The sequence below is a fragment of the Heterodontus francisci genome, chromosome 28 (genome assembly GCF_036365525.1).
Source record: "Heterodontus francisci isolate sHetFra1 chromosome 28, sHetFra1.hap1, whole genome shotgun sequence".
Taxonomy (NCBI): domain Eukaryota; kingdom Metazoa; phylum Chordata; class Chondrichthyes; order Heterodontiformes; family Heterodontidae; genus Heterodontus; species Heterodontus francisci.
Window position 1 is genome coordinate 14716689 of NC_090398.1, and position 12366 is coordinate 14729054.

The 12366-nt window shown below is 45.6% G+C and overlaps 1 protein-coding gene across 1 annotated transcript in view; it reads right to left on the reverse strand.

Moving 5' to 3' along the window:
- The window catches only part of LOC137385227 (equilibrative nucleobase transporter 1-like), a 73865-nt gene that overhangs the window by 30366 nt on the left and 31133 nt on the right, over positions 1-12366 (reverse strand). The window contains exon 4 of the mRNA XM_068060213.1: positions 1482-1558. Within this exon, the coding sequence (XP_067916314.1) occupies positions 1482-1558 (77 nt within the window). The remainder of the gene's footprint in view (positions 1-1481; positions 1559-12366) is intronic.

A 12366-nucleotide genomic window follows, 5' to 3' on the forward strand; every position in this document is an offset into this window, starting at 1 on the left:
TCATTCTGACTGGAACGTGAGCTTCATGCTTACAGGTGATACGAACGCATGTACAGTTACAGACATCACACCTGAACAGAATAACAACAGCTAAAATCAGTTATAATTTGTTGGTGTCCCTTAAATTGCTTTCAACGAACATCTCCTACTCATGACTATTTCCCCAAGAAATCCCAATGACCAAAGTTGAAACACATGTCCATCACACAGAGGAGTTCCACAATAAACTGAGATTACAAATCAAGAACTCCCATTACTCCCAGCAACTTTTCCAATCTCAGGACAACACAAAACATTTCAAACCCAGCGAAGTATATTTGAAGTGTTGTCACTTTAGCAATGTTGGAAAAGAGAAAGCAAGTTCCCTGAATCAACAATTAGATCCATGACTAAATCATCGGTTTCACAGATCCTCGTTGAAGAATCAATATTGGCTTCAAAAGATGAGTCAGAAAGTGAACCCAGCCCCCACACTTTTCCAGTTATGGCTGTAGGATCTTTTAACGCCACCTGGGAAGGCAGATGGGGGCCTCAGATATATCTCATCCAAAAGAGAGTAACCCTGACAGTAAAGCAGTTCCCCATTACTAAACCTCCGGCAATGCAGCACTCCCTCAGTACTGACAATCCGACAGTGCGGCACTCCCTCAGCACTGACCCTCCGACTGTGCGGCACTCCCTCAGCACTGACCCTACGACAGTGCAGCACTCCCTCAGTACTGACCCGCCGACTGTGCGGCACTCCCTCAGTACTGACCCTACGACAGTGCAGCACTCCCTCAGTACTGACCCTCCGACTGTGCGGCACTCCCTCAGCACTGACCCTACGACAGTGCAGCACTCCCTCAGTACTGGCCCTCTAACAGTGCGGCACTCCCTCAGTACTAACCCACCGACAGTGTAGCACTCCTTCAGTACTGACCCTCCAACAGTCCAGCTCTCCCTCAATACTGACCCTCCGGCAGTGCAGCAGTCCCTCAGTACCGACCATCCGTCAGTGCAGCACTCTCTCAGAACTGAATCTCCGTCCTTGCAGCACTCCCTCAGTACTAACCCTCCGAGAGTGCACCGACCCCCCGAGTACTGATCCTCCGACAGCGCAGCATTCCCTCAGTACTGACCCTCTGACAGTACAGCGCTCCGTCATTACTGACCCTCTGACAGTGCGGTGCTCCCTCAGTACTGACCTTCCAATGGCTCAGCACTCACTCAGTACTGACCCTCTGACAGTGCGGCACTCCCTCAGTACTGACCCTCTGACAGTGCGGCACTCCCTCAGTACTGACCCTCTGACAGTGCGGCACACCCTCAGTACTGACCCTCCAACAGTGCAGCACTCCCTCAGTATCGACCCTCTGACAGTGCAGCACTCCCTCAGTACTGACCCTCTGGCAGTGCAGCACTCCCTCAGTACTGACCCTCCAACAGTGCAGCGCTCCCTCATTCTGTTACTTGCTCGATCAGACACTATGTTATCTTACCTGTATATTGGTTATCAATAAAGATATTCCACCCACTGCAATCAGCAAGAGTGCAGGGAACAATATTCCTGCAGAAGCTGCAACAAATGGAGAGGGGTAATGTGAGAATTAATGCAATTGAATTTAAAATGTGATTTTCACAACCACAGACCTTCAAATTCAAAACATATTACAGTCAATGAAATGACTTATTTAATGTTTTGTCAATATTGCCATTTTCCTGACGAACAGATGACACAAACAGGCACTGTTGTAAAGACCAGATAATCTCTGTCTAGGTGTTGGTTGAGAGATTTGCTCCAGGACACCAAAGAGATATCCTCCTGTCTCTTTCTACAGTAGTGAACAGAGGATCTTTTACACCAGCTGAGAGTGAAGGCCAGCCTCGATCTGAAGCCTCATCACCTTAGAAGGCAACAGCAACAGTGAGGAAAAACTTCAGTACTGACCCTCTGACAGTGCAGCACTCCCTCAGTACTGACCCTCTGACAGTGCAGTGCTCCCTCAGTACTGACTCTTCGACAGTGCTGCACTCCCTCAGCACTGACCTTCTGAAAGTGCGGCGTTCCCTCAGTACTGATCCTCCGACATTGCAGCACTCCCTCTGTGCTGACTCTTCGACAGTTCTGCCCTCCCTCAGTACTGACCACCCACCATTACAGAAGTCCCTCAGTACTGACCATCTGACAGTGAGGCAGTGCCTCAGTACTGACTCTCCGACAGTGAATCGTTCCCTCAGTACTGACCCTCCAACAGTGCAGCATTACCTCAGTACTGACCTTCCGAATGTGCAGTGCTCCCTCAGTACGGAGTACCAACAATGCGGCGCTCCCTCCTTACTGACCCTCTGACAGTGTGATGCTCCCACAGTACTTACCATCTGACAGCGCAACTCTCCCTCAGTACTGACCCTCCGTGAGTGAGACTCTCCCTCAGTGTTGACCATCTGACAGTGTGGCACCCACTGATTACTGACCCTCCGACAGTGAGCAATCCCTCAGTACTGACCCTCCAACAGTGCAGTGCTCCCTCAGCACTGACCCACCGACAGTGCAGTGCTCCCTCAGCACTGACCCACCGACAGTGCAGTGCTCCCTCAACACTGACCCTCCAACAGTGAGCAATCCCTCAGTACTGACTCTCCAACAGTGCAGTGCTCCCTCAGTACTGACCCTCCAACAGTGAGCAATCCCTCAGTACTGACCCTCCAACAGTGCAGTGCTCCCTCAGTACTGACCCTCCAACAGTGCAGTGCTCCCTCAGCACTGACCCACCGACAGTGCAGTGCTCCCTCAGCACTGACCCTCCGACAGTGAGCAATCCCTCAGTACTGACCCTCCGACAGTGAGCAATCCCTCAGTCCTGACCCTCCAACAGTACAGTGCTCCCTCAGCACTGACCCACCGACAGTGCAGTGCTCCCTCAGCACTGACCCTCCAACAGTGAGCAATCCCTCAGTACTGACCCACCAACAGTGCAGTGCCCCCTCAGTACTGACCCTCCAACAGTGCAGTGCTCCCTCAGTACTGACCCTCCAACAGTGAGCAATCCCTCAGTACTGACCCTCCAACAGTGCAGTGCTCCCTCAGTACTGACCCTCCAACAGTGCAGTGCTCCCTCAGCACTGACCCACCGACAGTGCAGTGCTCCCTCAGCACTGACCCTCCGACAGTGAGCAATCCCTCAGTACTGACCCTCCGACAGTGAGCAATCCCTCAGTACTGACCCTCCAACAGTGCAGTGCTCCCTCAGCACTGACCCACCGACAGTGCAGTGCTCCCTCAGCCCTGACCCTCCAACAGTGAGCAATCCCTCAGTACTGACCCTCCAACAGTGCAGTGCTCCCTCAGTATTGACCCTCCAACAGTGAGCAATCCCTCAGTACTGACCCTCCGACAGTGAGCAATCCCTCAGTACTGACCCTCCAACAGTGCAGTGCTCCCTCAGCACTGACCCACCGACAGTGCAGTGCTCCCTCAGCCCTGACCCTCCAACAGTGAGCAATCCCTCAGTACTGACCCTCCAACAGTGCAGTGCTCCCTCAGTATTGACCCTCCAACAGTGAGCAATCCCTCAGTACTGACCCTCCAACAGTGCAGTGCTCCCTCAGTACTGACCCTCCAACAGTGCAGTGCTCCCTCAGCACTGACCCTCCAACAGTGCAGTGCTCCCTCAGCACTGACCCACCGACAGTGAGCAATCCCTCTGCACTGACCCTTCAACAGTGCAGTGCTCCCTCAGCACTGACCCACCGACAATGTTGTGCTCGCTCAGTACTAGCCACTGACAGTGCAGCGTCCCCGCAGTACTTACATAGCAACATAGAAAATAGGAACAGGAGTAGGCCATTCGGCCCTTCGTGCCTGCTCCGCCATTCATTATGATCATGACTGATCATCCAACCCAGTAGCCTGTTCCCGTTTTTGCCCCATCCCCTTTGATCCCTTGGGAACCAAGAGCTATACATAACCCCTTCTTGAAAACATGCAACGTTTTACCCTCAACTGCTTTCTGTGGTAGCGAATTCCACAGGCTCACCACTCTCTGGGTGAAGAAATTTCCCCTCAACTCAGTCCTGAAAGGTTTACCTCATATCCTTAGACTATGACCCCTGGTTCTGGACTCCCCCACCATCGGGAACATCCTTCCTGCATCTACCCTCTCAAGGTCTGTTAGAATTTTATAGGTTTCCATGAGATCTCTCCTCACTCTTCTGAAATCCAGCGAATATAATCCTAACCGACTCAATCTCTCCTCATGTGCCAGTCCCAACAACCCAGAAATCAGTCTGGCAAACCTTCGCTGCACTCCCACGATAGCAAGAACATCCTTCCTCAGATAAGGAGATCAAAACTGCTCACAATATTCCAGGTATGGCCTCACCAAGACCCTGTATAACTGCAGCACGACATCCCTGCTCCTGTACTCGAATCCTCTCACTATGAAGGCCAACATACCATTTGCCTTTTTTACCGCCTGTTGCACCTGCATGCTTACCTTCAGCGACTGGTGTACAAGAACACCCAGGTCTCGCTGCATATTCCCCTCTCTCAGTTTATAGCTGTTCAGATAATAATCTGCCTTGCTGTTTTTGCCATCAAAGTGGATAACCTCAAATTTATCCACATTATACTGCATCTACCATGTATTTGCCCACTCACTCAACCTGTCCAAATCACACTGGAGATTCTTTGCATCTTACTCACAGCTCACCCTCCCACCCAGCTTTGTGTCATCTATAAATCTGAACATATTACATTTAATTCCCTCATTTACATCATTAATATATATTGTGATTCGCTCGTGTCCTTGCACTGATCCCTGCGGTACCTCACTGCCTACCACTCAGAAAAAGAGACCCATTTATTCCTACTCTTTGTTGCCTGTCTCCCAACCAGTTCTCTATCCATGTCAGTACTTTACCCCCAATCCCATGTGCTTTAATTTTGCACGCTAATCTCTTATGTGGGACCTTATCAAAAGCCTTCTGAAAGTCCAAATACACCACATCTACTGGTTCTCCCTTGTCTATTCTCTTAGTTATATCCTCAAAAAATTCCAGTAGAATTGTCAAGCATGATTTCCCTTTCATAAATCCATGTTGGTTTTGTCCAATTCTGTCATTGTTTTCCAAGTATGCTGCTATTACATCTTTTATAATGGACGCTAGCATTTTCCCCACTACTGTGTCAGGCTAACCTGTCTATAATTCCCTGTTTTCTCTCTGCATCTGTTTTAAATAGTGGGGTTACATTAGCTGCCCTCCAACCCGTTGGAACTATTCCAGAGTGTATAGACTTTTACAAAATGACCAGCAATGTATCTACTATTTCGAGCACCACTTCCTTAAGTACTCTGGGATATAGATTATCAGGCCCTGGGGATTTATAGGCCTTCAATCCCATCAATTTCCCAAACATCATTTCCCTACTAATACTGATTTTATACAGTTCCTCCTTCTCACTAGACCCTATGTTCCCCACCATTTCTGGGAGGAAATTTATGTCCTTTTTTGTGAAGACCGAACCAAAGCATGTATTTAATTGGTCTGCCATTACTTTGTTCCCCGTTATAAATTCCCCATTTCTGACTGAAAGTGACCCACAATTGTCTTCACTAATCTTTTTTTTCCCTTCACATATCTATAGAAGCTTTTACAGTCAGTTTTTATGTTCTCTGCAAGCTTACTCTCATCGAGCATTTTAATGCCAACACTACTGGATTATTAGTCCAGTAACATAACCACTATCACTACTGTACCCTGGATCATTAGTCCAGTAACATAACTTACTACACTACTGTGTCATGGATTCTTAGTCCTGTAACATAACCCCTACACTACCATAACCTGGATTATTAGTGCAGTGACATAACCCCCTACACTACTATACCCTGGATTATTAGTCCAGTAACATAACACCCTACACTACTGTACCCTGGATTATTAATCCAGTAACATAACACCCTACACTACTGTACCCTGGATTATTAGTCCAGTAACATAACACCCTACACTACCGTACCCTGGATTATTAATCCAGTAACATAACACCCTACACTACCGTACCCTGGATTATGAGTGCAGTAACATAACCCCCTACACTACTATACCCTGGATTATTAGTCCAGTAACATAACCCCTACACTACCGTACCCTGGATTATTAGTCCAGTAACATAACCCCTACACTACCGTACCCTGGATTATTAGTTCAGTAACATAACCCCTACACTACCGTACCCTGGATTATGAGTGCAGTAACATAACCCCCTACACTACTGTACCCTGGATTATTAGTCCAGTAACATAACCCCTACACTACCGTACCCTAGATTCTTAGTCCAGTAACATAACCCCTACACTACCGTAACCTGGATTATTAGTCCAGTAACATAACCCCTACACTACCATACCCTGGATTATTAGTCCAGTAACATGACCCCTGCACTACTGTACTTTGGATTATTAGTCCAGTAACATGACCCCTACACTACCGTAACCTGGATTATTAGTTCAGTAACATGACCCCTACACTACCGTAACCTGGATTATTAGTTCAGTAACATGACCCCTACACTACTGTACCCTGGATTATTAGTTCAGTAACATAACACCCTACACTACTGTACCCTGGATTATTAGTCCAGTCACATAACACCCTACACTACTGTACCCTGGATTATTAGTCCAGTAACATAACACCCTACACTACTGTACCCTGGATTATTAGTCCATTAACATAACACCCTACACTACTGTACCCTGGATTATTAGTCCAATAACATAACACCCTACACTACTGTACCCTGGATTATTAGTCCAGTAACATAACACCCTACACTACTGTACCCTGGATTATTAGTCCATTAACATAACACCCTACACTACTGTACCCTGGATTATTAGTCCAGTCACATAACACCCTACACTACTGTACCCTGGATTATTAGTCCAGTAACATAACACCCTACACTACTGTACCCTGGATTATTAGTCCAGTCACATAACACCCTACACTACTGTACCCTGGATTATTAGTCCAGTAACATAACACCCTACACTACTGTACCCTGGATTATTAGTCCAATAACATAACACCCTACACTACTGTACCCTGGATTATTAGTCCAGTCACATAACACCCTACACTACTGTACCCTGGATTATTAGTCCAGTAACATAACACCCTACACTACTGTACCCTGGATTATTAGTCCAGTCACATAACACCCTACACTACTGTACCCTGGATTATTAGTCCAGTAACATAACACCCTACACTACTGTACCCTGGATTATTAGTCCATTAACATAACACCCTACACTACTGTACCCTGGATTATTAGCCCAGTAACATAACACCCCTACACTACTGTACCCTGGATTATTAGCCCAGTAACATAACCCCTATGCCACTGTATCCTAGATTATTGCTGTACACTGCATTACAGGTCAAGATTCTTAACCAGAAACTACCATGTAACTTTCCCCCTTTGTAAATGTCAAGTCATCCAACATTTTCGGTCCACGTCCTAAATTTCAGGAAGTCCCATTCACCAATCATCTCTGTGCACAATGATCTATCTTGGTTCCTATTTAACCAATACCTGAATATAAAATTATCATCCTCATTTGCAAATCACTCAATGCCTCACCCCTCCTATCTTGGTAACCTCCTCCATCCCCTACAATCCCCCTCCCCCAATCTCTGTAAACACATCCATCCGCTGCAGCCTTCCCTATTTACGCAACTTCCCCTATCTCCTACAACATTCCTATCTCTGTAACCTCCTCCCAGGCCTACAACCATCCCTATCTCTGTACAGCCCTCCAGTCCCTGCAACCCTCCCTATCACCGTAAACTCCTCCAACCCCTACCGTCCTCCATAACTCTGTTACCTCCCCAGCACCTGAAACCCTCCTTATCTCTTTAATCTTCTATAGCCTGTATACCCTCAGTTCCTTGAGAGGATGCAGAGGAGATTTACCAGAAAGGTTCCATGGATGGGGCGTTTCAGTTACAAGGTTGAGTTTGGAGAAGCTGGGGTTGTTCTCCTTGGTCAAAGAGATTGAGGGAAGAGTTGATAGAGGTGTATAAGATTATGAAAGGTGTAGTTAAGGGAGACAAAGAAAAGCTGTTCATATGAGCTTGTGCGACAAGGCCGAGGGGACACAGATTGAAGGTTTTGGGAAAGAAATGCGGGTGTGGGAGGGGAGGGGTAGGTGAGGAAGAACTTTTTTCACTCAGTGCGTGGTAATGACCTGGAACTTGTTGCCCATGAGGGTGGTGGAAGCAGTGAATGATTTCAAAAGGAAATAGAATGGGCACTGAGGGAAATAAACTTGCAGGGATACGGGGATAGACCAGGGAAGTGGTCGCCGTACATGTGCTAAAAAGATTTAAAAGGATGATCCCAGAAATGTAAGCTTATACATATTGGGAGAGAATGAACAGACTGGGTCTCTTTTGTCTTGAACAGGAAAGGCTGAAGAATGACCTGCATTCAAACATACGAATTAGGAGCATGTGTAGGCCACTCGGCCCCTCGATCCTGCTCCACCATTCAATACGTTCATGGCTGAACTGATTACTTCACATTTCCATCTATCTGCGATAACCTTCCACCCCCTTGCATATCAAGAATCTATCTACCTCTGCCTTAAAAATATTCAAAAACTCTGCTTCCACTGCCTTTTGAGGAAGAGAATTCCAAAGTCTCACAACCCTCAGAAAGAAAGAAATTCTCCTTACCTCTGTCTTAAATGGGTGACTCCTTATTTTTAAACAGCGACCCCCCAGTTCTAGTTTCTCCCACAAGTGGAAACGTCCTTTCCACATCCACCCTGTCAACACCGCTCGGGATCTTATATGTTTAAATCAAGTCGCCTCTTACTCTTCTAAATGTCAGCGGATATAAGCCTAGTCTGTCCAATCTTTCCTCATAAGGCAGCCCGCCCATTCTAGGTATTAGTCCAGTAAATCCTCTCTGTACTGCTTCCAATGCATTTGCATCCTTCCGAAATAAGGAGACTTGAAATAAGTATACAGTACTCCAGATGTGGTCTCACCGATGCTCGATATAGCTGATGCATAACCTCCCTACTTTTGTATTCAACTCCCTTGCGATAAACAATAACATTCTATTCGCTTTCCTAATTATATGCTGTACCTGCATTTTAACCATTTGCGATTCATGCACTAGGACACCCTTTGCATCTCAGAGCTCTGCAATCTCTCACCATTTAGATAATATGTTTCTTTTTTATTCTTCCTGCCAAAGTGGACAATTTCCCACTTTCCCACATTATACTCAATTTGACAGGTCTTTGCCCAATCTCTGAACTTACCGATATCCCTTTGTAACCTCTCTATGTCCTCTTCACAAGATACTTTCCTACCTATCTTTGTTTCATCAGAAAATTTAGCAACCATACCTTCAGTGCCTTCATCTAAGTCATTTATATAAATTGTAAAATGTTGAGGCCCCAGCACAGAACCCTGTGGCACACCAGTTGTTACATCTTGCCAACTAAAAAATGACCCATTTAGGCCTACTCTCTGTTTTTGTTCGCTAGCCAATCTTCTATCCATGCCAATATGTTACCTCCTACACCATGAGCTTGTTTTTTTCTGCAATCACCTTTGATGTGGCACCTTATCAAATGCCTTCTGAAAATCTAAGTACAGTACATCCACCGGTTCCCCTTTATCCATAACAGATGCAACTTCCTCAAGGAACTCCAATAAATTGGTTAAACAATGATTTCCCATTCACAAACCAATGTTGACTCTGCCTGATTAACTTGATTTTCCTAAGTGCCCTGCTATAACATCTTTAATAATAGCTTCTAACATTTTCACTCAGACAGATGTTACGCGAACTGGCCTGTAATTTCCTGCTTTATGTCTCCCTCCCTTTTTGATTAAAGGAGTTTCATTCATTATTTTCCAATCAAACAGAACCTTCCCCGAATCTAGGGAATTTTGGAAAATTAAAACTAACGCATCAACTATCTCACTAGCTACTTCTTTCAACACCCTAGGATGAAGTCCATCAGGACCCGGAGGCTGTCAGCCCGCATCTCTAATAATTTGTTCAGTACCACTTCCCTTGTGATTGTAATTTTCTTGAGTTTCTCTCTCCAATTCATTTCCTGACTTTGACCTAATACTGGGATGTTACTTGTATCGTCAATAGTGAAGATCGATGCACAATAACTGTTCAATTCATCTGCCATCCCTTTATTATCCATTATTAATTCACCAGACGTACATTTTATCGGACCAACGCTCACTTTGTTAAGTAATTTTTAAAAATATCCATAGAAACTCTAACTATCTGTCTTTATATTTCCAGCTAACTTTCTCTCGTACTCGAATGTTACCTTCCTTATCAATCTTTTAGTCATTACTGTTTTTTAAAAATATTCTGTCCAATCTTCTGACCTGCCTCCCATCTTTGCACAATTACAGGCTTTTTCTTTAAGTTTGATACTATTTTAACTGTTTCAGTTAACCATGGATGGTGGCTCCCACCCTTGAAATTTTCTTTCTTGTTGAAATGTATCTATTCTGTGTATTCTGAAATATTCCCTTAAGTGTCTGCCACGGCATCTCTATTGATCTACCCCTTAACCTGATTTGTCGGTTCACTTTAGCTAACTCTGCTTTCATGTCCTCATAATTGCCATTGTTTAAGTGTAAAATACTAGTCTTGGACCCACTCTTCCCTCCCTCATATTGACTGTAAAATTCAATCATATCTGGATCACCGTCTTAACTATGAGGTCATTAATTAATTCTATCCCATTGCACAATACTAGGTCTAGTATTGCCTACTCTCTGGTTGGCTCCAGAATGTATTGTTCCAAGAAAATATCTCAATAACATTCTATGTACTCCTCATCTAGGCTACCTTTGCCCATCTGATTTTTCCAGTATATATGTAGGTTACAATCCCCCATAATTATCGCTGTACCTTTCTGACAAGCTGATATTATTTCTTCCTTTATACCCCATGCTACAGTGTGGTTAATGTTTGGTGGCCTGTACAACACTCCCACAAGTGACTTCTTGCCTTTATGATTTCTCACCTCGACCCAAACTGCTTCTGCATCCTGCTCTCCTGAACTTGACCTGATTGACATCTTTTAAATTATGAAAGATTCAGATAGTAGACACTCGTGGTGAACCAAAAAGGGAACCAAGAGGAAAGACTTGCATTTATGCAACGCCTATCTTCATCACTGGACGTCTCAAAGCAGCAAGCTATTTTCATACAACAATCTCCCACAGACAGCAATGTGGTAATGAACAGATAATCTGTTTCTGTGATATACATTGAGGAACACAAGCTCTTGTCCGACATGAGGCCATGGAATCTTTTGCATCCACCGAAGAGGGAAAACGGGGTCTCAGTTTAACGTGACACCCAAACAACAGTACCTCTGGCAGTGCAGATGTCCCTCAGCACTGCACTGGAATGCTAGCCTTGATTTTTGTCACATGTTGTGGAGTAGGGGTGAACCCAGAATCTTCTGACTCAGAGGCAAGAGTGTAGCAACTGAGCCACAGTTGGCACTCAGGTCATCAGATATAAGATATTCATAAGATAAGAAATCCAATGGGGGATTCAGGAGCAGCAGCTTTCCCCAGATAGTGGTGAGAATGTGGAACTCGATCCCACAGGGTTCTGATGAAAGGTCACAGAGCTGAAACATTAAATCTGCTTCTCTCTCCACAGATGCTGCCAAACATGCTGAGTATTCCCAGAACTTTCTGTTTTTATACCACAGGGAGTGGTGAGGTAAATAGTGTTTATGTATTTAAGGGGAAACTGGATAATCACATGCGGGGCAAGAATATAGAGGTGAATGCTGCTGGAGGACGGTGAAGAAGAATGGGAGGAGGGACGAGGGGAGCATAAACTCCAGCATGAACTGGATGGGCCAAATGGCCTGTTTCAGTGCTCTATATTTAGGGCGGCACAGTGGCGCAGTGGTTAGCACCGCAGCCTCACAGCTCCAGCGACCCGGGTTCAATTCTGGGTACTGCCTGTGTGGAGTTTGCAAGTTCTCCCTGTGTCTGCGTGGGTTTCCTCCGGGTGCTCCGGTTTCCTCCCACATGCCAAAGACTTGCTGGTTGATAGGTTAATTGGCCATTATAAATTGCCCCTAGTATAGGTAGGTGGTAGAGGAAATATGGGGACAGGTGGGGATGTGGTAGGAATATGGAATTAGTGTAGGATTAGTATAAATGGGTGGTTGATGGTCGGCACAGACTCGGTGGGCCGAAGGGCCTGTTTCAGTGCTGTATCTCTAAACTAAACTAAACATATTCTATGTGAGTGTTACAGTATGTGTGTCAGTCTGTCTGTGTGTGTGA